General features: G+C 40.0%; 2 protein-coding genes across 8 annotated transcripts; one reads left to right on the top strand and one right to left on the bottom strand.

The window, feature by feature from the left end:
• Positions 1 to 761: 761 nt before the first annotated feature.
• On the bottom strand, positions 762 to 9,959 carry npl (N-acetylneuraminate pyruvate lyase (dihydrodipicolinate synthase)). Of its 4 annotated transcripts, none has more exons than XM_020081418.2 (12): positions 9,810 to 9,959; positions 8,457 to 8,534; positions 8,123 to 8,196; positions 6,046 to 6,133; positions 5,873 to 5,930; positions 5,220 to 5,295; positions 2,700 to 2,792; positions 2,463 to 2,608; positions 2,201 to 2,247; positions 2,023 to 2,107; positions 1,887 to 1,926; positions 762 to 1,783 (listed from the first exon to the last, which is right to left on the bottom strand). In XM_020081418.2, exons 2-12 carry the CDS (start codon positions 8,525 to 8,527, stop codon positions 1,638 to 1,640), a joined length of 924 nt encoding a protein of 307 aa, XP_019936977.2. In that variant the 5' UTR covers positions 8,528 to 8,534; positions 9,810 to 9,959; the 3' UTR covers positions 762 to 1,637. The 4 variants fall into 4 exon arrangements, with proteins under 4 accessions (XP_019936977.2, XP_019936978.2, XP_069378303.1 ...); XM_020081419.2 differs by having other exon boundaries at positions 9,642 to 9,870; XM_069522202.1 differs by lacking the exon at positions 8,123 to 8,196 and having other exon boundaries at positions 9,810 to 9,956.
• A 1,590-nt stretch (positions 9,960 to 11,549) lies between these two features.
• edem3 (ER degradation enhancer, mannosidase alpha-like 3) lies at positions 11,550 to 24,907 on the top strand. Of its 4 annotated transcripts, XM_069522198.1 has the most exons (22): positions 11,550 to 12,747; positions 12,836 to 12,984; positions 13,103 to 13,148; positions 13,826 to 13,926; positions 14,090 to 14,129; positions 14,370 to 14,482; positions 14,628 to 14,781; positions 15,341 to 15,475; positions 15,774 to 15,879; positions 16,156 to 16,253; positions 16,938 to 17,063; positions 17,150 to 17,233; positions 17,474 to 17,557; positions 17,957 to 18,081; positions 18,505 to 18,676; positions 18,777 to 18,922; positions 19,039 to 19,183; positions 19,966 to 20,157; positions 20,530 to 20,695; positions 21,633 to 21,818; positions 22,218 to 22,265; positions 23,690 to 24,907. In XM_069522198.1, exons 2-22 carry the CDS (start codon positions 12,896 to 12,898, stop codon positions 24,046 to 24,048), a joined length of 2,715 nt encoding a protein of 904 aa, XP_069378299.1. In that variant the 5' UTR covers positions 11,550 to 12,747; positions 12,836 to 12,895; the 3' UTR covers positions 24,049 to 24,907. The 4 variants fall into 4 exon arrangements, with proteins under 4 accessions (XP_069378299.1, XP_019936647.1, XP_019936648.1 ...); XM_020081088.2 differs by lacking the exon at positions 22,218 to 22,265; XM_020081089.2 differs by having other exon boundaries at positions 11,550 to 12,984.
• Positions 24,908 to 26,095: the final 1,188 nt, after the last annotated feature.

The following is a 26,095-nucleotide window of genomic DNA, read 5'->3' as shown; positions in this document are numbered from 1 at the left end:
CCAGACAACATACTTCCTCTAAGTTTCATGGTATTCCGTCTAGTTGTTTTTGCATACTTACTGTTTGGTGTGTGCAGTACATTGATGACACTTTTTGACAACTCAATGATAGAGTCTGTCCTTACCATTGGCTTTAACACCTGGTTTGGTAATCTCTGTTTTGGGGACAAGAATAAGTTGCAACATATCATTCAGGTTGCCTGTAAGATCTTTGGCAAAAAGTTACCTGACCTGTCTTTCACTTAAAGAGCTACAGCTCATCTTACAGTGTCTTTGACATCCTCCCTTTGCTCAACTTAAGCTTCTGCCCTCAAGCAGAAGATAAACTCCAGCCTGGGAGTGAACAAGTCCAACAGGTTGAAAAAGGATTTTATAACTCCATCAAACTATTATATTCTAATGATGACCTAGTTAATGAGACATTTCCTGCTCACTGACTGACGAGGGTCTTACTTTTGGTTGAAATTACGGTTTTATGGTTTTTTAAGTTTTCTGTTATTATTTGATATAATGATGTATTTATGTATTTTAATGTTTTTCTTTCTTGTGCCCGAGTCTGTGTGCCTGTTTCCTTTATTGTTTTTTTTGTTTTGTTTAGCCTGGCTGCAAAACAAATTTCCCCTTGAGGACAATAAAGTTGAAGTTAAATTCTGAAACGGCAGTGAAAATCTTCTCCTCCAAACTCAGATGAGTTATGGAGGGATGCAGAGATGCAGAGAGAAACAAAAGAAACTCCAGATGGATGAAACAGTTCACTAGTCTTTTTTTTTTGGTCTTTTTTTTATTATGTGTCCTAATACAAAGCAAAGAATCTACATGTTACATATTTCCCTTTAGAGAGTATACATTTAATAACAACAAACAAACAAGGGCTGAATCTCATTTATCAGCATTTGACGCTCCTTATATCCTTATATTTGTTTAGCCCCTGTTTGGAGTGTCAGGCAGTTTATATATGAAACAAGGTTTATTGTGTATTAATGCTCCTTCTGTCTCCATCAGCCTTCCTCTGATGAGTTCAACTCACGGTCTGGGTTTTCCCAAAACTGTGAATTTCAACGGTAAAAAAATAGTTTTCAACAAAAGGAGGCTTTGTGTGCTTAAATTCCCAAAGTGAGATTCAGCGATATTACACAGTACTAGATAATAATTCTGCTCATTTGTGAGAGTCCTGGGTTCCCTGAATTTCTCCAGGTAATGGAAATTATTCTTTAAACATCATGTGATCAATCATGATCAATAATAAATGCTGTGATTCCCAATTAAAGGAAAAACAACTCTTGCAAAAAGTCGTCAGCAGAGAATGCCCATAAAATACAGGAGTATATTCAAATGAGTACATAAGTCACATGAATGTTTTTATCGCAGTAGTAAAGTGTATTATATATATATATATATATATATATATATACGTTTCATGATATTTGGAAGCTGTTAACTGTTGTATAATTCATAGATAATTTTAGATTGATTAAAAAAAACACCCAACCCTGAATTGTATTTTTTCTTCTCACTGTGCTCCTGGAATTATTTGCACATTGCCTCTAAAGTATATTTAGCTGAGAGAAGTGGTTTATTCCAAACTGATGCAACAGAAAGGTTTGTAGCAAAGTGTGAATGCGGGGTAAATCAACAAATCAGTATCGGGGGAAATGACTGTGATATTTCTGCACAATGGCCTGGGCTTGGCTACGAGGACAGGGCATCACGGGGAGTCGAGGAGGCCCCAGACTCAGGCCTGACAGCTCGTTCATCATCTGCTTGTTCACTCCCAGATCGAAACCTGTCAATCACAATGAAGCAGCTTCAGTATAAGTCCAAGAGCATTTGTCAAATCTTATATTCAGTTAAAAAAAAACATCATGATAGACACAACCATCACTCACCAAGTTTCTTTGCATATGTGAAAAGCTCTTGCATCTTGAACTGTTCATGGAAATGAAACAAAGATGTCAGACAACAAAGTCAATGCAGAAACGTCAAATGAGAGCTTGCGCCCAGCGACAGCGTGATGGATGGTACCTGTATTGTTCTGGCTTGGACAAGGTCGCCTTTCTCAAATGCAGCTATGAGCTTATTGATATGACATCCCATGTAGTTATACGTGCTGTGGGCAGAGATATTAATAAGAAGTTATATGTAAATAACTGGAGCGTGAAAGGATACAAAGCATTACGTAAATAACAGATCACATACTGACCTGCCAACGGCTCCGTGGGCTCCCATAGCCAGAGCTGCAAGCAGTTGCTGTGGAATATTTGAATATTCAGTTCTATGCTAGGACAACCCTCAGAATAGCACGTACATGACATAGATCTATATAATAGAGTTTTAATTTATAATTCTAACTCAGGCAACAGGCTGATCTTCTCATATCCCTCCTCTAAAATTTCACGCAGCCAAACATTAAGACTTAATTCTCAAATCAGTTTTTTTTTCGACCAGAAGGAAAGAAGACAGACCTCGTCCAAACCGTAGAGGCATGACCAGTGGGGCTGACTGTAGCTGACACACTGGCCAAAGTCCATCAGGTCACTTCCAGAGAACTTGACTCCACTGAAGGAGGGAATGAGTTCCTCGATACCTTCCAACACATCCCTCCCCAGCACTGAAACAAAAAGACCATGTCACAGTCATGCCATCGGTCAAAACTTTTTACAAGCTTTTAACCAGAATGCAAAACCATCACTAGCACTGACCATCAACACCGGTGACAGCTGGAATATGATAATAATAGAAAGGCATGGTTGGAGCAACTGAAGCCACTTCATGGAGAAACGTCCTCAGTGCGTCTGGAGCAGAGTGAGAAGGAACATAAACATCATAAAAAGTCAAATGTTTGGGTAGAAGTGCTTCCTGCTTATCACATCTACATTTGTCTGCAATGTTGATTTAAAAAAATCCAAGAAAATTCCAACATGGCCATGCCAAGATAATAAAGCATTTTAACAGTTAAAAAAGAGTGTATCTTTCTGTGATAGGAGAAGTGACTCTATAGCGTCAAACTTAACTTTGTTGACTAGAAGAATTTGAGATGAAAATATGTTTGTTACAAGTTTAGTTTGGATCTATAAGATTTTGTAAAGATGTAGTCTGGTCAGGTATTTCATCTGTGAGGGAAAACAAACATCCACCGTCACAGAGAATATTGAAGGTTTCAGTCAGTGGTGTGTGATCCTTTAATGTAATTTACTACGAAATAGGATGGATATTATGTCTTCACCCATTTTCTCTCAGCACCTCAGCCAAGGAGGTTTTATTTTCATTCCTGTTTGTTGGTTTGTTTGCTGAATGGATTTCCCTGAAACTTGATGGAAACATGGGCCAGGAAGGAACCCATTTAACTGTGGTGCCAATCTAGACAAGACTAATGCTCACTTTCTTTTTTGACAATTTACCACCTCGGAAAAAATCAGGACTGTTGTGTGTGCTTTACTTCATGTCATTCTAGTTTAACCCTGAGGATATTTTCTCAGTTGTAACTCTAATAATAATCTCTTCACTATCACACTTGCAAGACAACATGTTGCCTGCCTCCCTGATTTGGGCGCAACATATGTTTAGTACATTTATTTTTAGTTGCGGTTTATTCTAATGTACACTGCAGCTTCTCAACTCATTTCAGGGCTATCTGTTAGCTGTATCATGCACATTAAGTCTTCAGACATCATGTACTCTGTTGGCACATTTTGGCATTCGTACAGGAGAGAACATATCAAACGATCAAAAGTACACTAGGCTGTGTTCCTGTTTGTGGGCAGCTCGGGCAAATGCGTCATATGGGACAAGTAACAGCAGGGGAGTGGCAGTCTCACTGAACAAACACCTCCACATCTATCAACTCTTAGGTTAGTTAGTGTCGAGATAGACTTACACAAGGGATGGAAAATGACTAACTATGAATGATCACACATGAGGTGTAATTCAGAAAAGACTATTTCTTCATCATCAGCAAACTGTGTCACGAACTATAGGAAGCATCAAAATATCGGACCGTGCTCAAAATACAAAGAACTAAAGTTACGTTTCCTTGTCTGAGATTATAGCAAGCTCGAATTTGTACAAAAAACTATTGAAGAGGGGGAAAGGCTAACCTCATGCATTAAAAACAAGGAGCTTGGATACGTCATCCCAGCTGTTTAAAACTCCGAAGGTCAGCTTCATTCTAACACTGTGGCTATTGACAAAAGAGGAAACAAACACCTTTTTTGCCCACCCTCATTCCTACTACTCACTATTTGCCAGTATCAGCCATTTGTCGCATACAGTGGGGTCCAAACGTTTAAAGCCACTTGATAAGAAAAGTGTTCTCTGACTTTTGGAGCCTACTCTGATGTTTTAGTGATTGTGGCACAAGCTGAATGCCTTTCTCTAGGGTTTTGGGATATAAATCTAATTGGATGAAATCTTAAGTCCTCACACAAGATATCCCAAAAGGATATATGAAACAGTTTTATGAGATGTGCAAAACCTCGCTCTGAGAAAAAAAGCATACAGAAACCAGTTTACAAAGAGACATGACCTTGCTAAAATTGTTAGTATACCCCTGAGCCGTTAGTCTCAGACATTTGGCCCAGAAATGCCTTCATGGGACTTTCTATCATTATTATTTCAGGTATTATAATAAAAGGGCTGGAGCTCATCCCATCATCTTAGATTTGTGTAAAATTTGCCAATTAAGTCTCAGACCCTCCCTAAGTCACTTCAGCAAAGTCATGGCTTAAAACAAACTTCATGACAATGTGAAATTGATCATGGGTCAGGCAATCCATTTCTAGCTAGTATACATGTATTAGGTGACTCTGCTGCTCTCTTGGGGGATTCCTGAATCACAGACAAGCAGCTTCTGCACAGTCATCGTGCTGGGACCAAAGCTCCTTATTAAGTTGCTGGATCTTCTTTTATGTTGCTTATGGTTCACTTGTGGCAGCCTATGAGGAGCTGGCATACAGGATGCTAAACCAGTTAGACCTGTACCATGCCAAATGGGAAAACATTATTATTATTAATTTTATTAGAACAGGAGCAATTAGACAAACAACACAATGCCCAATATAAAATGATTCGGTAGATTTATTCAGCTACAGAAAAACAACTATGGTCATGGAAAAAAGTGCCTTGGTGTTTTCTTGGATATACAGTTCTGTCACGTGAATAGAATAAGTGGCGGGACACGTTTGCAACACATTTGCGTATATGACCACATCATATGTATATACCTGCAGTGCTGGGTTTGTAGAAAGAGGGGGAAATCACTGCAATCCCATCAGCCCCGATCTGTGCAGCATGACGAGCCTGGAGATGAACAAAAAGTGGAAGAGATGGCAAATACAGAACATTAGCCTTCTAGCACCTCTTAGCTTCATTTACTAACACATTATTTCTTCTTTGTTAAATCTTAAAGAATTTGGGATTTAACATTAGACAGGCAAAAGCCAATGAAGAGGCAGAGTAATTTCTATACCAACAGAATAAAAGACCACAGAGCAACAAGATAAGTTTATGGTTTATTTAAAGGGTTCACATCTGACATGCTGTCTCTTTACTATTCTATCACTCATGTGTTTGTCAATACATTTGACCACTTGGACATGCTTTTATAACAAACTTAATTAATTGTGATGAAAAACAAAATACCAACAAAACCTTAAGTGATTTGTTGATTTTTTTTTAACTGCAGTGTATCTACATATTAAAACTATGCAGATAGTATAGACAAAACATGACCTCTGATTAAACCTGATAAGGAGAAAAAACAGTATTTCAGAGCGCAGGATTAATCTTTAATCCTGGTGAAGGTGAAGCTATAAACTTGAAAACTAGCCTCAGATTAGTTTAGAGGATACATTTCGACACTATGGCAACAACTCACCAGTTCTTGGGAATCTTTCAGACTCATGCAGCCGACATGCACAATCACCTGATCTATTCTGTGGAGACATGGAAGCACGTGTACGCAGAAAGGATTTCACAATCATCTTTTTTCTGCCAAGCATTATTTTGCATGTACAAATGTCCTGATGAAGAGGCAGCGTGACAACTTACTTTCCCTTGGCTTTGAGACACCACTCCTCAGCCAGGATCTTCCTCTCTGCAACACTGAGAGACATGCTCTCTCCGGTGGTGCCATTCACTGTAAACAAATAAAGTCTCGTCTTATTTACAGATAAGTTTCTACATCACAAGCATGAAGCAAACTTTCTTGTTGAAGACAAAAAGCTGACCTGAATCTGTCTCTAATGAATCAGCACTCACAAAATGAAATTCTACATTAAAGTCATACATAGTCAATAAGAACAGGAGAGATAAAAACAGCAAAATACATCCAATTGCAAGTTGTATACAGAAAAAAGATGACAACCTAACCTACATATCCAAACTTAGCCTACCTGGTCGCACCAGACCTTCAGGGAAGGACATTTTTTGGCCAAAATTGGATGAAACCTCTGGTGGGGCCCATTCATAGAGGGATCCACCACCAGGCCTGAGTGTGCAGTATTTACCAGGACAAAACAATCTCAAGTGTAATGAGCAGTGATGAAGACAATGATAGAGAGGTTAGAAAGAACATATAAGACATGATGAGGGACAGAGAGAAACACAATCATCCTCTGCTGGTCACACAGACAGGTTTTACAGGTCGGAGAAAGTGTCAGTAGTGGGCTGAATCATTGAGTTTGAGCAGAGTGTGAAATCAACAATGATCATGGGTCACATTTAACACACAGAAAACACGGATTAGTCATGATTAAAGTAGAGAAAAGGGCAAACAGCTTCACTTTGTCTCACTTTTCACTGAGTTTGTTTTTCAGGGTCAGTTGGAACAGATTGATTCCAAACAGAACTCGAGACAAAACAATATAATCCTGTTCGGCCAGAGAGGTCAGATAAAGCTGTGCTAGCTGAGGAGCAACACGTTACTATGAGTAAAGGTGAGGTCGGCATTTCATAACAAATTTTTTAAATTTAATTATATATATTTGAATGGAAGCAAAAACTGATAAAGTGAGTTTGGTATATTAACAAGTTAAATGTGAAGGTACCTGGAGCATCTTTTTGGTGCTACAGAACTGCATTTGTTTAGGTGGAGCCTGGTTTAGTTTGTTTGGTGAAGCACACAACGTACTGCCTAACACTGGCAGTCAATAAGGAGTCACACGACTACCCATGATGTCTGTCAGATTTATAATTTTACTCAAGAGATATTAAACCTAATATCTTTGGGTTCTGGACCCTTGGTTGGACAAAGCATATATCTGAGGAAGTCACTTTCAAAACTTTAAATTGAGATACAGTTCATCACCATTCACTAGTTGCTTACTGTCATGCATATAACAATGCAATGACAACTTCCTTATTCACTATCAATAAGCAGTAATTAGTAGGTTATTGAGGGAAAGTTATAATAACGAGCAAGTGGTTGTACAATATGTCCATGCAGAGAGTGTTTGTTAATGACTCACTAAGAGCTAATACATATTATATATTATATACATTACTATGATCTTTCATAGGTACTGTCTATAGTAAATCTAGCTGCTGGGATTATTAGAGTGTGTGTATGTGTGTATTAAGATATTTTTATCCTCCAAAAAAAAGGTGTGTTATTAACATTTTTTTAAATGAATAATGTTTTTGCTTTAAACTATTTATTTAAGTATTTTTTTATTTCTTCTTGTATAATCAATTTTCACCTATTTAGCATATGCATACAATTAAAAACAGAAGCAGTCAAACGTTTCTTGCTTGAGTAAATTAATCCTGTGTATGACACAAAACATCAGATAAGTTGTGCTGCAGAATCCTGTTTGTATCTATTTCCTCCTTGAAAGAAAAGTGAATTAAATTAATTAATCAAAGATAATTGCTGGTAGAGTATGTGGAATCCAAAAGTACAAAAGTAACTAACTGACCAGATTTGGTTTTTCCAAACTAAACTATATCCAACACTGCCCATCACTTATTTGTTTTCTACCTAAACATTCAGGTTAATATGGTCAAAAGAGGGACGACACATGAACTATGTCTACAAACCAACAAGGCCAAACATGCGATATGAATGATTCAGGTGGGAACACAGACAATGACAAATATCAAAAGAAGAATCCACATGTAAACTTACCAAACAAGCTATTTACACCTTGCTTCTCTTTCAAGTAGTCAATATAAGGTCCAATCTCTGAAAGGTTGATTTCACTGTTTTGGGAAAATATAAGAGATATGGGCCCACACATTTGGCAAAAAGACTACCAAACGTGCTATAGTGCTCTAGATCTACTGGAATGTATGGTGGCCACAGTTTTCAAATGTCTTCACACTCACTCCTCACTCACAAGTTCTTTTTTTTTTTTTTTACAGGGGAACTGAATCAGGGCACACTTTCACAACAAATACAGTCAGAGCCGGATTTCAGGAAAAACTGAAAAAAGAGGAAATGGTGTCTAATGGATGCTTACTCTTGAGCGGTGAATGGAGTGAATGTAGCTGCAACAAGTCCTGTCAGCTTTTTGTCTGCAGCTGGAGCCATGACTGACCTAACAACAGAGAATGCAAATGTCAGATGTTAGGAACAAAACTTGGAAGCACAACATGCAAAAGCATTTAAACTTTACTTTACTGAAGGTTAAAAACTTTACAGGAAATTTGACCAAGTATAGAAAGTTGTCCAATCCTGTTTTTTCCAATTCAAGTTTCAAAGTTTTTGTCCTTCTTAACAACTGAGGACTTAAACAGGGCTGCTCATGCCTTTATCTTTCCCAAGCCTTCAATTGGTTCAAAATGCAGCTGCTGGGATTTTTACTGGTGCAAGAAAATCTGACGGTGCCTTGGCTTCCTGTGTGCTTACACATTGATTTTAGGATTTAATCAATGACTTTTGAAGCATAACACAACCAAGACCACTCCTTATGAGCCTGTAGGCCACCTTAGAACAGCTGAAAGAGCTCTAATGAAAGTTTCCACTTCTGGGTAACTTTAAGGATATCATGCTGTTTGCTGTGTGAGACCCTCAAATTTTGGAACGATGTTCCAGCTGAGATACATCCGTTTTACCACCTCAGCAATTCAAAATTCAATTCAATTCAGAACAACTTAATTTGTCTCCGGAGAGCGGTTCTAAGGCACATAGAGCATGTCAAGACAAGTAAAAACAAGAAAGAAAACAGCGATGACATCAATGCAATGTCCACGGACAGTTTAAAGATCAGTGCAGTTTGCAATTTGGCTGAAGTTTAACTTATTTTTTATTATCAGAAACTAATTTCACAGTCGTTTTATCCACTTATGAAGCACTTTGAGCTTCTTATTGTTATTATTACATGTTATACTTCAGTGAACAAAACATCTGGATCCAACTTCCTCTGCAGCACATGTACAGACAGTGTTACCAGTCTCAGCAATGCAGAAGATTCAAACACACTTGATGAAAACATGCGTAAGAAATAAGCCTGAAGTGACAGGCTACATTTCAGAACAAGAAGTGCTACGTCAGAAACAAAGACAAGAAGATAGATAGATAGATAGATAGATAGGAAGACAGACAAACAGATAGACAGACAGTTAGATGGATAGATAGATAAAAAGACAGACAGATAGAAATATCTTTTTTTCAGTCCTGTGTTAACATTTAAAGTCTGACTAACCTGAGAGTAAAAGACAAACGTGCATCACCGTTGCATCATGCACCTACTGGCTGCACGGTGGGTAAACACCATCTGACGTGTGTGGAGTTACATCGACCTTCTCAACAAGTGGAAATTCAACACCATCGAGAACAATGAAATAAAAGTACAGTGTGAGCGACAGCCTACCTGAGAGCTGTCCGTCCGTGCGTTCAGGACTGCAAGGTCTTACTGTCGGGGAAGTTGCATGTTACTGGTTTTAACTGGTTTTCCTGGATTTGTTGATGTGCTCGTCATGTGAAAACATCTGAAGTGTCAAGTGATGCCGCAATGCTTCCTGGGAAATGTAGTCAATTGTCTAAAAAGGCACGAAAATGAGCAGATAACGCCCTCCAATGCATGCACTCGACCAGTCGTGAGTCAGTATCAGCTGTCGATCATTCATATTTTTTTTTATGGCATCAAATAACTTCTAAAAGCCGAACTTAATGGAAAAATGTTCGCTTTAACAAATATTAGTGTGATGACAACCAAATGAAATGGCAGAAAACATTTTGCAACCAGCCACCATGTGGCAATTGAAATGCTTTGGCTTCACTTTTGTCCAGATGTCATGTCGTCCATCTATATATAAGCCTACAGTCTATGGTTGTAGGACACAGATATTTGTTGATATGGTAGTTATGTGAAAACATCTTTGCGTCAAATGGCAAAGATGCAAAACTTTAAGGGAAATATAGTCAATTGTTTTAAAAGTACCAAAATGAGTAGATACAAAATTGTCCTCTAGTAATGAATTGTACAGAGTATATCATCCAAAAGTGACCTGTAGATAAAAAATAAACAAACACAAAAACAATAAAATAATGGTCCAAAAGCACTGTCCTATATTCAGCTTCAGGTTTCTGGGACCCACCATCACAGATAACCTACCCTGGACTAGCAACTCCTTTGCAGTCAAAGTTGAGGTATGACTTTTATTTTCCGAGAAGGCTAAGAATAATCAACCTCCCACAAAAAGCTGGGATCAACATTTCAAGATACACAGTGGAGAGCACTTAAGCAAACAGGTCTGGTACATCGGCAACAAAGCGTAAGAAAGACGCCTGGCAAGTTATGAAAAAAGTACAGGACATAATAAACATTGAGCTGCCACCACAGGAGATTCTTTACACACCCATGTCTGAGGACAATTAGTAACATTATGTAACAACACACAACCTGATAAGACTTGTTTCAACTCCTCCCATCAGAGAAATGCTGAGTCAGTCACACACGTACACACAAACTGTGCTGCTGAATAGATTGTGACTTGTTGTTAGTTTTCGTTGTATTAAACTTATATATTTACCATAAAATGTACTTTACACTAATAACACAAAGAGTCTGTACTTTAACTCTAACATCCAATAATTTATGGCTAATAATTTTATTCTTTAAGCCCTATCAAAAGTTTAGTGAGTCTAAAATACTATGCATTACTGGAAATGATGCGATTGCAATTACGTTTGCATAATGGCCAAATTCATTTTGATTAATGTTACAAATGATTAAAGTTGCATTCATTTGCTGTCAGTATATTGTAATATTTGTGGTCGGAAAGCTGAAATTTAATTTGAAATGTCATGTAACTGCATATCAATTACATCATTGGCTTTGATGGCTGAAATGGCTGAAAATTCCCTTCAAAAATTATAAACATAGGATTTCGTGTTGTTGCATTACTTCCAATTAATAGTGTCTCAAAGTTGTTTTTCATAATAGATTAAATTGTGTTATTCATTACAAATGTAAGCGCTTAGGGTCGCTAGAGATGCTGAATTGTATTTTTCCGAGCTTTCCGAGGAACCACGAAAGGCAACACTGGTGAGAATGGGCGGGACTGATGTCTAAAGGGGTTTTGTTTCTCCACGTGTGTTCCTTCAGGTAACACTTCCGCCTGGTTGTGGCACCACTTCTAAAGCCATAAAACAACAGTTTATTCTTAGACTTGTGTTAAATTTGCGTACTTAACAGGTGTGACTACGCTTTGAGTTAAATCTGCGCATCTCAACGAATCGTGAGTTATTTGATTATCAGCCTCCTGAGAAAATGATGCCTGACAAGCAAAACTCAGGGGATCACTGCTTCGCCTAACAGGAAGCGGATGTTGTTTACGGTTTCATCGGGACATCCGGAGTATCGCTCTTGCTAGCTCGGCTAAACTAAAGCTTACGGTGAAATGATTCTCTCCACACCAAAGGACAGCGGACAACCACCGACCAGGCCCGCTGCTCCACGATGGACGTAGTTTTTGTTGGTTTGTGTTGTGTTGTTGGTCTGTCCGCGGACACCAGCTCGGCTAGTTAGCACAGCTAGCTCGCTGGCTGGTTTCATTGCGGCTCTGATTAGGTGACGGAGGAAAACAGCTCAGAGGAGGAAATCTTTAACTGGATATCTAAAATAAAAAGGAGAGACAACACGAGCTGGGATGATCGGGATGTTATGAGAGATGTTAGCTTGACTTTTGGTTTTAATCTGCTGTAGAGTGTGGATGTTGAAAACGACCTGAGGCGCGGTGTCGTAAACAAATAACACAGCGTTGCTCGCTTTGTTGGTTTCTACAGTTGGTCTTGAAGATGACGCTGTGTTCTGAATGCTGCTACGTTTTCATTTCCCCGATCACTGTCTGACGATCGCTGACAATACGATCACTGTCATGTCCGTACTCTGATCTCTGGGTTCATGTGAATAAACGGGTTTGCTCAGTTATAAGTGATGTTGGTCATTCACGTGTCAACGTGTCACACAACGTGTAGGTGTAGGTCCGGGTTACAGCGTGGAAAAGTAAACAGGTGTGACAGAGCAACCTGCTGGGAGTAGGACTGGGAACAACCTTGCACTTCGAGATAAGGTCAACATCAGGGACACTTTATTATCTGCTCACTTTAAATTACAATCCTACAAAGTAATTTCACAGCAGTTGTGCCACAGAGCTCCACTGATGGGTAGAAACACAGTCCTGCTGTAGTTGTCACCAGAGAGAGAGAGACAGATGGAGTGTAAGTGGCGAGGTTTGTACTTGAGTGGACTAGGAGTTATTTCTGATGCTGTATGAAACCACTGAAGAGGATGCATAACTCAAATGGTAGGGTGTAGGTCAACGTTTCTTCGGTGTCTCAGTTATTTGGTGCTGTTTGGTTAGGACCGTGGTAATGACATAGATATTTGCCCAGTGACTGACTAACTGAGAGACAAGCTGTCGTTGAATGCTGTGATCTTGGCCATCCGCCACGATGCCGCCCGTACTGTTCTTACTGATGCTGAGCGGAGCGTTGTGCAGCCTCGGACAGGCCATGTCCCGGGAGGAGAAGCACAAGTTGAGGTGAGCTCTGGAAAAACTTCCAGCACTTTTGGAAATTCATTTGAGAAATGAACACTTTCTCTCCTGAAAAGATGTTGCACATGCTGACCGGTGTGTGTCTTCTGTCTCTTCACTAAAGGAACCAAGTGGTTGAGATGTTTGACCATGCGTATCAGAATTACATGGTAAGTTCTTCAGAGAAAGAAAGAAAGAATTCAATACTTTGGTGTTTGTTCTGCTGCAACAAATTTTCAAGAGCTCGACCGATTTATCAGTTGATCGATATGAGCCTTTCACAGACATGTCAGTATCAGCATTAATTTGCGGATAATAAACAATTCAGAACGGATTTGCATTTACGTTTACATTTTACATTAAATTGGGTCAATTACTTAAATGTATGTTCCATATACTTGATTGTATTTGTGGTTTCTTTGTAGTATCAGACGTTAATTATATTTCCTTGTCATAAGGGTTTGATAAGAACATCTCAGGAATCATAACGTGCGCATTGGTCTGCTAAAATCCATATCGGTCGGGCTTTACACTTTGCAGCTCGGTAGATGCATGTAATTCTTTTAGCCCTGCCCATACTTTTAGTGTAGAGAAGAGAATATCTGAGTTTAAATGAGATAAAATGTCAAATCTGGTAAAGGGTAACTGTGGTGCAGTGAAGACAAATAGCTTCTTTTTTTTGTGACACTCTTAGTAAGTATTAAATGCGCCTTCGAAACTTCTTTCGTGTGTCATATGATGTGTATTTTAAGATGACTGAGTCAGACTGAGCTGAACACCTAGAGAAGACAATAAGAACTGAAGGTCAGATCATGGTGTTAAAAGCAAGTTTGTTTGTGTTTCCCAGGACCATGCCTACCCAGCAGATGAGCTGATGCCTCTGACGTGCAGAGGAAGAGTACGAGGGCTTGAACCCAGTCGAGGTGACGTAGACGACGCTCTGGGAAAGTGAGTACCTTACTGCACCAGGTCTGTTTTTTCTCGCTCCCCTAAGAGTGGGAAGGTGGAGGCAGATTGTACTAATACATGCTGAGTAACATTCATCAAGTTGAATAGTTTTAAGCATTTTCATCAGCACCTTTGGCTAATAGTTATTTTCTGTCTATTTCAGGTTCTCTCTGACCCTCATAGATACTCTGGATACTCTGGTGGTGAGTATATAGTATATTTTATTCCGTAGATACTAAAGACGTACATTGCATAGAAGAAATAAATTAAAGACTCTCAGCAAAACATCAATGTTACCAGTTAAAAATTAACATTCCTTAGTTAAACATTTTATTATAAATTATTCTGAACATAATCCATTGTACTTTATTCCACTTTTAGACTGTGCATTGGTTTATAATTCAGCCTAATTTGTATGATCATGTACTGTTTCTCATTTCCAGCTTTTAAATAAGACGACAGAGTTCGAGGCTGCAGTGAGGAGAGTCTTAAAAGATGTGAGACTGGACAACGACATTGTGGTGTCGGTTTTTGAAACCAACATTCGAGTCCTTGGGTGAGATTGGATGAAACTATCAACACATAATGACTGTTAGGAAATACATCACATATTTTTCAGAAGAACTGAAGTTTCAGATACGCAAAGACAGAAGAAATTAGTGGACTGTGTTGTACTAATATTCACATGTTATTGTGTTCAGCGGTTTATTAGGAGGACACTCCATGGCTGTGATGCTGAAGGAGGGAGGTCAGCACATGCAGTGGTACCAGGATGAGCTCTTACATATGTCCAAAGACATTGGTCTCCGACTGCTGCCGGCTTTCAACACCAGCAGTGGCCTGCCTTACCCCCGGGTGAGTCAGATCCACAGACAGAATACACAGACTCTGATTCAGAAACAAAGCAAACATACTGCACACTGTATAAAATGGGATGTTTTAACAAGAATTTTATACATACAGGGCTTGTTTGTTATTTATTTTAAATGTAATGGTTAGGAATGTTGTTTATTTTAAAGGGTGTTATTTCATGAAAACAGTTGATTTGCTTGGAAGTGAAAAAAAAGATTTACTTAACAGGAAGATTCAGTTTAAGATGGATTAATTTCTGGACTCTGTGAAAGTCTGTATTTTGAAAACAATAGAAGAAGTCCTCATTAAAATATTCAATTATAAAAGCTTTATGAAAATAACTCATTACTCACACTAGGAGGGTTTTAATGTGACTATCTACATTCGCTGGCGGCATCCTTTCAGATCATAGCTGTATATTTACACTTTCTGCTCCACCCGCACACTGGTTTCACATTCTTCAGACGTTTTCATGGTTGATCAGTTTTCACACAAAATTATTCTCAAAACAAACGTGTCTCTTAAGACAGATTTTTTAAAAAGTTTTCTTTCTGATCGACAGGTGAATTTGAAATATGGCGTCAGTGGTCCTGAGACGAGAACGGGCACAGAAACGGACACTTGCACCGCGTGTGCAGGAACCATCATCCTGGAGTTTGCTGCCTTAAGTCGCTTCACTGGGGATCCTGTGTTTGAGGTATTACAGTTCCTTCAGATAATAATCAAACCCTCTCATACCCACATTAATATGTTGTAATTTATGTAATTCAACTCTTACTTATTTTAAATCTCTTTATTTTATTCAAGCCAATCTAATGAAAACTTGATCTATTAGTCAAAAAGTTCATTATCTTAGAGCCACGGACTGGTTCATTTCCTGTAGACTGCTGAGCAAGCACATAGTCAATCACTGTAACCACTATAACAGTGGACAGCTACGGCTGAATTTTTTTTTTCTAACTTTTAATCAATAGTGCACTTTTCCTCTCACACAGGCCCATGCCAGGAGAGCTATGGACTTTCTGTGGGAGAAGAGACAGAGGAACAGCAATCTGGTGGGAACCACCATCAACATCCACTCTGGAGAGTGGGTCCGAAGAGGTGAGAGAAGAGAGGGAGTTGGAAGAGGGAGGTAGAATGACATGAGTGATTGACAGTTTGGAGGAGGGTGTGAATGAAGAACAGGTCAGATGAGGGGGTGAAAGAAACAGGAGAAGAGCCCAGATCAGGGCAAAGTGAAAATCAAGAACACAGCTATGAGTCTCTGGGTCTCAAGAGAAGATTCGGCTCCAAGGAGTGAGAGGATAAAAACAGAACATTTGTTTGTCATGTGATTTCTCTTGTCTTATTAGGTAATGTATGATTGTGTGTCTCCAGACAGTGGAGTCGGAGCCGGAATTGACTCATACTATGAATACCTACTTAAGGCCTACGTCCTCCTGGGAGATGACCTGTTTCTGCAGCGGTTCAATATCGTAAGCGCACACACACACACACACACACACATGTACACACATGCACACACACGCTCACACATGCACAAACACACAGTTGATAGAGTAATGTGATACCTCTCCGTGCATAATAGCATTTTGTCACAGGGTCATTTTCCATTTGTGCATTTCAGGATTCTGTGTAGTACCACACCTCACATGTTTGAACACAAACACACAAGCACAGGGTCATAATTTTAAATGTAAATAGAATAGGCTTATGTTCTGTTGTTATGTGATTGGTCAACCACTTAAAGTGTGCTGGAAATGCTGTGCCCTTTAACTAGAGGCCTCCTGATCAAGTGTAAACAATGGCTATGGTAACAAGGGCGTTGTTTCTGTCGGGCCAAACAAGCTGCTGGGTGATCGTGTTGCATTTTTGTTGGTGGCGTTAATGCTTCACCAAAAATGGCCATGAATGCAAAAGAGGCGATTACCGGCGTTCAGTAGCAGTTTTTATTTGTGGGAAAGAAGGACTCATTTTGTTGCAGACTTCAGCCTTTGTACACTTCACAACAATAAAAAGTAACATTACACCAAATGAAAGGAAAAACCTGAAAACCTAGTATGGGCACTTTAAGATATTTCCTTTTCAAAACCGTACTCAGGAGACAGTTTTTCTGCTTGTTTTAAAACCTCATCAATCTTTTTATTTCTCTTATTCAGCACTATGCATCTATAATGAAGTATATCAGCCAGCCCCCTCTGCTGCTGGACGTCCACATTCACAAACCTCTGCTTCCTGCTCGCACCTGGATGGACTCTCTGCTTGCCTTCTTCCCTGGACTTCAAGTAAAGACTGGATCATGTGAAATGAAGATTTTACTGTACCTGTTGAGTTCTGTGTCTATTTCACATAACAATTGTGCGTGTCCCAGGTGTTGAAAGGAGACATCCGTCCTGCTATCGAGACCCACGAGATGTTGTACCAAGTCACCAAGAAACACAACTTCCTCCCAGAGGTAATCTGTTTCTCTGTATAGCTAACTACACACACCTTCATGTCATGTTCTACCAGATCGACAATAAATAACTTGGTTTTATTGAAATAGAGTCAAATGACCCTTTTGGCTTAAACTGGTTCATAGGGAAACAACCTCCATTTTACATGACACGGCTGCATTTTCGCTTGGTCTGTCTCTTCTAATTACAACGCTTGGTTTGGTGTCCTGACCCCTTCGTCCTTCTCCGTTTGTCCCCAGGCCTTCACTACTGATTTCAGGGTACACTGGGCCCAACATCCCCTGAGGCCTGAGTTTGCAGAGAGCACCTATTTTCTTTACAAGGTAATTTATTAGGGAAGCTTGTGGTACTGCAGGCGGGCTCTTTTCATTGCCACAGACCAGAGGTAAAGTTCTTTCATGCACCAATTTATGTTAAATGTTCTCAACTTAATGATTGACCTTGAGTTTCTTTGCCTAAACTCTCAAGGGACATCAGGACTGTGAATACATCTCCATATAAGCCAGCACACAGTTCACTAGTTAATGCTCATAATAATCACAGTTATACTCCACCGTTGGCATTTTGGTGTCTTATTAATTTATTTTAAGAAAGGAACATAACATGTAGATAATTTGTTTTACTAATGAAAGTGAAGACTTGTACCTGACAAGATTTCAATTCCTTATAGTTGTTGTACTATGCTCTGTAATGACTACATTACTGTCTCCTTGTTCTCCAAGGCCACAGGAGACCCCTACTACCTGGAGGCAGGTCGCACCATCCTGGAAAACCTCAATCGCTTCGCTCGTGTTCCCTGCGGCTTCGCTGCCATGAAGGATGTGCGCACTGGAAGCCACGAGGACCGGTGAGAATATAATCACTCTGAGGAAGATAGACGGTTAAACACAATTCAGACATATTATACCATCATTTACATATCATGAGATTATAGTATATAAAGCATTATAGGCAATATGGAAAGTCAATGGACTGTATTCATAGCACTTTTCCATCGACCACTCAAAGTGCTTTACAGTATGAGGCACAATCACACATTCACGCACTTGTGGACGACCCACTCTACCTCCACAGCCGCCTGAAGTAGAAAGAAGGAAAGGGAAATTGGTCGAAATAAAATATTATTTAATGATCACTGGATATGGATATAAAATGACATCTGGATAGTAAACAACAGAATTTCTTAATCTAATATTGGTATTTAAGAGTATAAATCTGTTTCTTATTATTGCATTTAAAGATATACCTCATACAGTACCTCTTTTCTCAGAATGGACTCGTTCTTTCTCGCTGAGATGTTCAAATACCTGTTCCTCCTGTTTGCTGAAGTGGAGGACATACCATTTGATGTGGAGGACTACGTCTTTACAACTGAGGCCCACCTGCTTCCTCTGTCTCTCTCCGCAGCCCCTCACTCTTCCTCTACCTCCTCAAACAGAACGGTAATCGACTCTATACAGTTATAATTTAAAAGGAATAGAATAAAGTGATGAAAGTAATAATGCATTCTGCTATTTAACAAAACATATGCTCATACTTCAGTCAGAGGAGGAGCTGGATGACTCTAACTTTGATTGGACCTGCCCGAACACCCGCCTCTTGTTTCCTGACCCCGCCTTCCCTCGTAACCTGAGAGAACCAATCCGTACTGCTGTGGACAAGAGCTGTCCCCGTCCTGCTCCTTACCGGTACATATATTAATAAAAGTAAAACCAGGTCATGTGTCTGCGCCTTTTATATAACTATTCTTTCTTCTCCAACCTTTATAACTTCCTGGTCCTCTTCCTCTTCACCTTCCTTTCAGGGAGCCAGGTATGGGTCGTCCTCCCTTGAGGGCTCAGGACTTCATGGCAAACAACCCTGAACACCTGGAGTTGCTGAGGAGGATGGGAGTCACTCTCATCCACCTGAAAGATGGCAGGGTTCAACTGGTCCAACACGCTACGCAGGTACAACAATGTAGCAACACGGATAAACATTCACATGCATTTATTTAAAAAAAAAAGAATACAAATAAACAAAAATAAACAATTTCTTAAAGGCTAAGTGTGTAGAATGTAGTGATATCTAGTGGTAAGGTTTCATGTTGCAGCTATATAACCCTCACCTCACCCTCCCCTTCAAGCCTTCAATTGTCATAAAAACTCAAAAGGTATTTAGTTTGTCCAGTCTGGGCTACAGTAAAAAACATGGCGGCCTCCGTAGAGAGGACCCGCTCCAGGTGTAAATATAAAGTATTTCAATATAAAGGGCCCATTCTAGTGTAAAGAAAACCACAATTTGAACAATTTAGATGATTACGCACAAGTGAAAACATCATCAGGATTATTTTATATTCTTCATGATACGATGTAATTACATTAGTTTAAAACCAGCCAATCCTTAAATATGTAAAATATTGCAAAACACTAATCACTTTAAATGTATTATATCTGTGGAACGTAAGTGGAAAAACTATCTTTTAAAATATGAAGATGGTTATTTTTCAAAAAGCAGGAAACTTTTGGAGCTTGTAGGTCAACGGTCAAGTTCAACAAAAACATCAAATGAGCCTATATTGATAAAGTACAGGGTATGCATCGCTCCGCTGATGCTTTTCATTTAAATCGGTCTATAACCCTATGGGTACTGTGGCAGACGTATTCTGCTATACCTCCCAACCTTTAACATCATGGTATTCTTTCTGTCCTGACTTTAAAATGATCTCTCTCTTTCTCTTGCCCACTCCTAGGCAGTGAGCGCGGTAGCGGCAGAGGATGGCGTGCGCTTCATGCAGGAAATGATGGAGCTGTCCAGCCAGCAGCAGAAAGAGCAGCTGCCACCCCGAGCCATTCAGATCGTCTCACATCCGTTCCTTGGCAGGGTCGTGCTGACCGCCGGTCCAGCGCAGTTTGGCACAGACCTGTCCAAAAGTTCCACAGGGGTGAGTGGGTTTTGTAGCTTCACTAAGCTGCCAGGTTTCAAATGGGCACTTGACTTGTCCTCCAGTTTGTTTTTCCTTGAGAGAGACACTCTCTTTCCTGTGTATTGAAGAGGGAACTTCCTCTTGCAGAATATTTTCCTAATTCAAACAGAAAAAACATTGAATTCTCTGTTTCAGCACCAGAAGAGATTCAAGATTCAAGGGTTTATTGTCATATGCACAACAATTACAATAAGCAGTTGCCAGCAATGAAATGCTTGAGTCCCAGGCTCCTCATGTAGGATCTGACTGCAGCACAGCACACAACATAATAACATACTGTATGTTCCTACACTCTGAACAATAATTCTGCCTCTTTGCTCCTGTGTGCAGGTACGAGGCTTTGTGACTGTGGCTGAACCCTACAGCGGCTGCTCTGAGATCACAAACGCTGAGTACGTCCAGGGTCACATCGCTCTTCTCCAGAGGGGTCAGTGCATGTTTGCAGAGAAGGCCCGACACATCCAGAAGGCCGGCGCCATCGGAGGCATAGTCATCGGTGAGTGCGAGCAGCTAACGGCACATGATGGAAGATGACTACTCAGTGACTAGATTAGCGCTCAATAAATGGATTATCTTGAAGACAAACGTTTGAAGGGTTCTGCACATCGCATCATGATATAATAATAAGGCAGAGCTACTTTCGCATTAAAGTTACAGATTAACTAAAAAACAATAAATTACCAACTTGGATATGTCTGTTTTTTCTAAAAAAAGAATCCTAAACCTATACATCCATCCATTCATTGTCTTCAGCCTAAGTAAAACATTCCCTAGCCATGTTTTCCAGCTCTTCCATATCCTAAGGCGTTCCCAGGCCAGATGGGATGTGTAATCCCTACAGCGAGATCTATATTTACCCAGGGGCACCCAGTATGCAGCCTAACTACATCCGAACCACCTCAACTTTTCCCTTTCAACATGAAGGAGCAGTGGTTCTACTCCGAGCTCCCTCCTGTTGTCTCAATTCCTTGCACCATCCCTGTATTGTATTTGTATGTCTCTCAGCGAGGTTACTCAATTTCATTGTCGCTGTTTTATCAGGGTTTTCTGAATCGCTTTTTTTCTGGCCCCTCCCTGGGACCACTTTGCCTTGGGAGACCCCACCAGGGGCTAGTGGCCCAGATAACACAGCTCCCGGGCTCATGGGAAAAATAAACCCCTCCAACATGATAAGGAAGCGATTCAAAACTATCCCAAAACCATGATATGAGATGTTAAATTTACAGCAATACAAAACTTTAATAAAAAAACAAGAAATTCTTTCAGCAGAGAATCTGGGACCAGCAATATTTCGGCTTTTCTCCTTGTTAATGGAGTGAATTAATGAATTTTTGATCTATACCATTGTCAGTTAATTGTCTGTCAGACGATTAACTGACTAATTCTGCCTCTCTTCTCTTTTCTTTTGCTCCCTTTCTCTTCTCTCCTCCTAGACGACAACGAGGGCAGCAGCAGTGACACGGCTCCCCTGTTTCAGATGGCCGGGGACGGCCGCAACACAGACGACGTCACGATGCCTCTCCTCTTCCTCTTCCACAAGGAGGGCAACATTCTGTTGGAGGCACTGAAGGAGTACAGGGAGGTGGAAGTGCTGCTGAGCGACAAAGCCAGAGACCGAGGTGTGACATTACTCCCTCATATGCCTTCCTAATGGCTGGAGCTCTTTCTATTTCTATTCCACTTATCTCTCTGGTTAAGATTGATCACGTCAGTGTACTAATAACTCTCCACTGACTGCGCCCCATTTTGTGGTCGGCTTTATAAAATAAAGATGAGCTGTAGGGATTCAGGCATTATTTGAAGTCTCTGAGATCGTGACTCATTTCAGAGGCGTGGGTTTAATTGTGCATGGTGGAGATTTACACCCTTGTCAGTATCACATCCCCGTTCTTTTCTTTCTTTTCCCCATTTTGCCAAATCCCTCTGTACCCTGTGGTGGAGTGTAACAGTGCCTTTCCTCTCCTCTCTTTCTTGGTGTCTCCAATGTTTACATAACCCTCTCCCATTTGGAAAAGCAGCAGCCATATTTAAAGGTAAACCTGTTCCCGGCAGTCTTGTTGAGGGCAGTAAGTATTCTCTTTTCCTTCTTTCTCTGTCTGTTAACCATATTCTGCACATTTTTCTCTCCCTTGAGTTTATCTCAATTTTCCCTCTAGATAGTAAATGCTTTAATTTCTCCACCTCTCTTCCCCTCACTCTGTTCTTTATCCACAGGGCTCTGTTTGCCTTAGATAGGGAAGTTTAGTGCTGTCATACAATATTTGTTCTTTTCCCCCTCAGAGTTTAGGACATGATAGGTCTCTGTCTTTCTTTCCTAAGCATAAAGAAAAGATTGCTCTGAGAGTGCAGACCTCTGCCAAGGTCAATGCCCTATCTCACCATGCCAAAGCAAGGTTTCCCATTAATTATTTAGACTGTAACAGGCCGCCAAATCTTAAATTGTCCTGTCAAAGTTTCATAATGAACCAAAAAAACATTTTTACACTTCTCATACTAAACTTAGAGATCTCTAACATGGTGTTTTACTTAATTGCTGCATTGTATTACTGTGTGCAGCACTATTTGCCATGTGCTCGCTCTTGCCATCAGTCTCGTACTATCGTCATGAAGTTGTTACCGTCCATGCAGACAGTCAGACCTTATAGTTTTAACTGCAGTTGTGTGATTACCCGCAAGTGGCATGTATGGCACTAATCTATTTCACACAAGAGCTTGTCTTTCACTCTGAAGCCAGTTACTCAGAATGAGTTTTGGCTGAGAGTGATGTTTGTCAGCATGCTTGTGCATCGAACATCGAATGAATTCTGCAGAGAAAGTGAAACGAAATGTGATGCAACCTAACCAGACAAATAAACGAAGACAAAGACAGCTGTAGCTGCATTAAGGATTAGATTTCTTACTGAAAAAGACACCTGACCACAAATCCTGTGATTCACAGTTAGCTGCTGTAGCCACTGTGACACCATAAGGATCAGTGTTGTGTTCCTATCTGTTCCTGAATTATGCCATTGCAATTTTATTCAGTTGCAGTCATTCTCTGTTGTCAGTGGGTGTTGTCCTTTGACTGTAACATAGTAAAAAGCACAAACTCGTTACCTAACATGTTAATATTCTGCAGACAATGTAGCAGCTACGTTTTTAGAAACAGATCAAGTTGTCTTTTTTTTTTTTTTTTTACCAGATCCCTGCAAATTCATAGAACAGATTTTTTGTTCAGATTCCTTTTCTGTGTTGACTCTATTTGGTTGTGCAGCTGTGTGAGAGAGGCTCTATCCTGTGGGAAACATGACTCACCATCAGCATCATGCTGTTATGGTTGACAGCATCTTGATGAAAACCGTTCTATTTTTGACTCAGAATGGCTACAGGAGGCATGTTGTATAGATTACAGACTGAACAGAAGGGACAGAGCTGTGTGTGTGTGTGTGTCTTGGCACATCTTCTTGTATAGAGCTCAGAGTTCAGTATCTCGCCCCTGCTTCCTTTTCAGGTGTGGATGTGCAAGAAGCGGAGGAGGACTGCTTAACTGAGGCAACAACTCCCACTTCATCCGAATCCACCAGTCAAACACAAATGAGCACGGCGGAGCTGGACGAATTTGTTTCACAGGAGGAGGTTCCTCCATCACAAGAAACTAGTCACTCAGAGGAAGTTGTCCCACCGGAAGCGGAAGTTAGTCCCACAGAGACGGCAGCTGATTCGGCTCAGCCCAAAGAAGAGAGAGACTCTGACAGAAAAGAGGAGGCTGAAGGCCACACAGACTCGAGCAGCCAGTCGGTGGACGAACTGCTGGCTGATTGGCGGGAAGACTTGGAGGCCTTCCAGCAGATGGAGAAGGATGAGCTCTGACAGTCGTCGGTCTGCCATACCCTGTGACTGAAGAACCCCCTGAAGGGAGTGCATCGTCACACCAGCCTCACACTGATGAACTCTAAGGAACTGTGTCTTCTCTTGCCCTCTGTGGATGGTACCTCGTGCCAAGCAGCGCACACTCTGTAACTCTGGACCATAACAAAGTTCTTTTTATCCTGGTAGATGATGGATGAGAGGCCAGGTTCTTACCTCACTTTCTCATGCAGTTCCTGTTAAATCTGTCAAAACAAAACCTAATGAATGATATGGATCAGACTGTGTCTAAATTACTTTTGACATTGATGAGCTCTATGCATTTCTGACTCATATTACTCAAATGAATGCTGGTCCAACAACTGTGCTCTTGACTAATTCATCCATCGACCAATTTTATTTTAACGTGATGATTAATTGTGATGATACATTAACTGTTCTCATGGTCTTGGGCCTTATCATGTGAGTTGATTCATGTGGGAATCTGTGACATCAAATCAGCTGCAGGATGTTTTTTTAAAATGGCTTTATGGTAGACAAACTCAACACCAAATCTCTCTGGAGGAACATGAAGTCATCTGTCAGTGTAAATATGTATTTGTCAAGATATTTCAACTGAAACAATGTAGTGCTGTTCGCTCAGGTTCTGGTTCTTCTCAACCAACAAACTGTGGACCACATGCGGTGGAGCAGACACACCCTCAGCAGCACAGTGGGATGGATTACACGCCCACGGGCCGCCACAGGGGGGCGCTATGTGATCTGTCTGTCATGCTGTTCCTTCTGGCTGACTGGAAGGAGCAGAACTAAGACAATACAAGAATGGGGGAAAAATTAAATAAAAAGAATATGAAATAAGGAAGTCAGGCTTGGTTCTTTCAGTTCATGTGAACGCTGAATGTTTTGTTTAGGTGTTGCAGTTTAGGAATGTAAAATCAGAAAAAGAAATTATTTTATGTTTATTGTATCATACTGTATTAAGGCACGTTTGAATGCAAGAAGAGTTTCCCCTCCCACTTTGTATAGGTGTGAAATATGCATCACAGAATATTTAGCACAGTGGAATCAATGAGTTAAAGTGTGTTTCTATAAACAGTGGGCAGACACCCACATAAAATCACTGAGAATTGACTTGAATCGGTGGGCAATGTGCACCACAGCATTGCTGTCAAAGCTGTGGTGGAGGAAGTACCTGTAAATTCTAATTCAGTCAAGATAACGATTTTGAATTTTCTGAATTATTTTTAAGGTAGACCATTTCCAAGAAAAAAAGATGAACTCCAAATAAAGATTTCTAAAATTATGAGACAGTAAATCGAAATTATGAGTCATTCAAGTCAAGTTGGAAAGTTATTAAGTCATGATTTAGTGAGTCATTATATTAATTTACCAGGACTTTTTGATTTATTTAGTTGCCTTATTTTGATTAACCAGGACATTTTGATTTAGTTAGTCAGTATTGTGTCATAGTAAGTTATTGTTTTGAGATATTTAGTAACTATAAAATAACTAAATTAGTAATAATTTTGATTAGTCACTTTTTTGACTAAGTGAGCCATTAGTTGTTAAGTTACTATTTTTGAGTCACTATTTAAAGAGACTGTTATATGGATATACTAAGTCACCGAGACGATTTCTCATCATAATGACCTACAGGGTTTTATAACAAATTGGCAGAAATGGGCTTCTGTATTTTTTATGTATTAAAGGTCAAACAAATCTCCATCAAAATGCACCTAAAATATCACCAGTGAAAGTACTTGTTAGACATAATAGACTAACTAACTCTATTTTGCCACGCATACAATTGATTAAGTTTCACAATATATCATTTATTTCAGAATGTCTGGAGTTGAAATATGAAATGCCATTAAATTTCAATATTGTACAATATTTACCACTCGTGGACTTTAATGTAGGACAATATGATTTGTTGTTTATGGATTTCCATCAGATGTTTTGCTCTAAACACTAAAAGCTCGTGGTGGATCAAAGGACGGATCATTCACTTTGATCGGTGTTACCAAAATAAGAGCTCGGCTCCGGCTGT

This window comes from Paralichthys olivaceus, chromosome 3, assembly GCF_024713975.1.
Source record: "Paralichthys olivaceus isolate ysfri-2021 chromosome 3, ASM2471397v2, whole genome shotgun sequence".
Taxonomy (NCBI): Eukaryota; Metazoa; Chordata; class Actinopteri; order Pleuronectiformes; family Paralichthyidae; genus Paralichthys; species Paralichthys olivaceus.
This window is presented reverse-complemented; position numbering and strand designations above follow the sequence as displayed.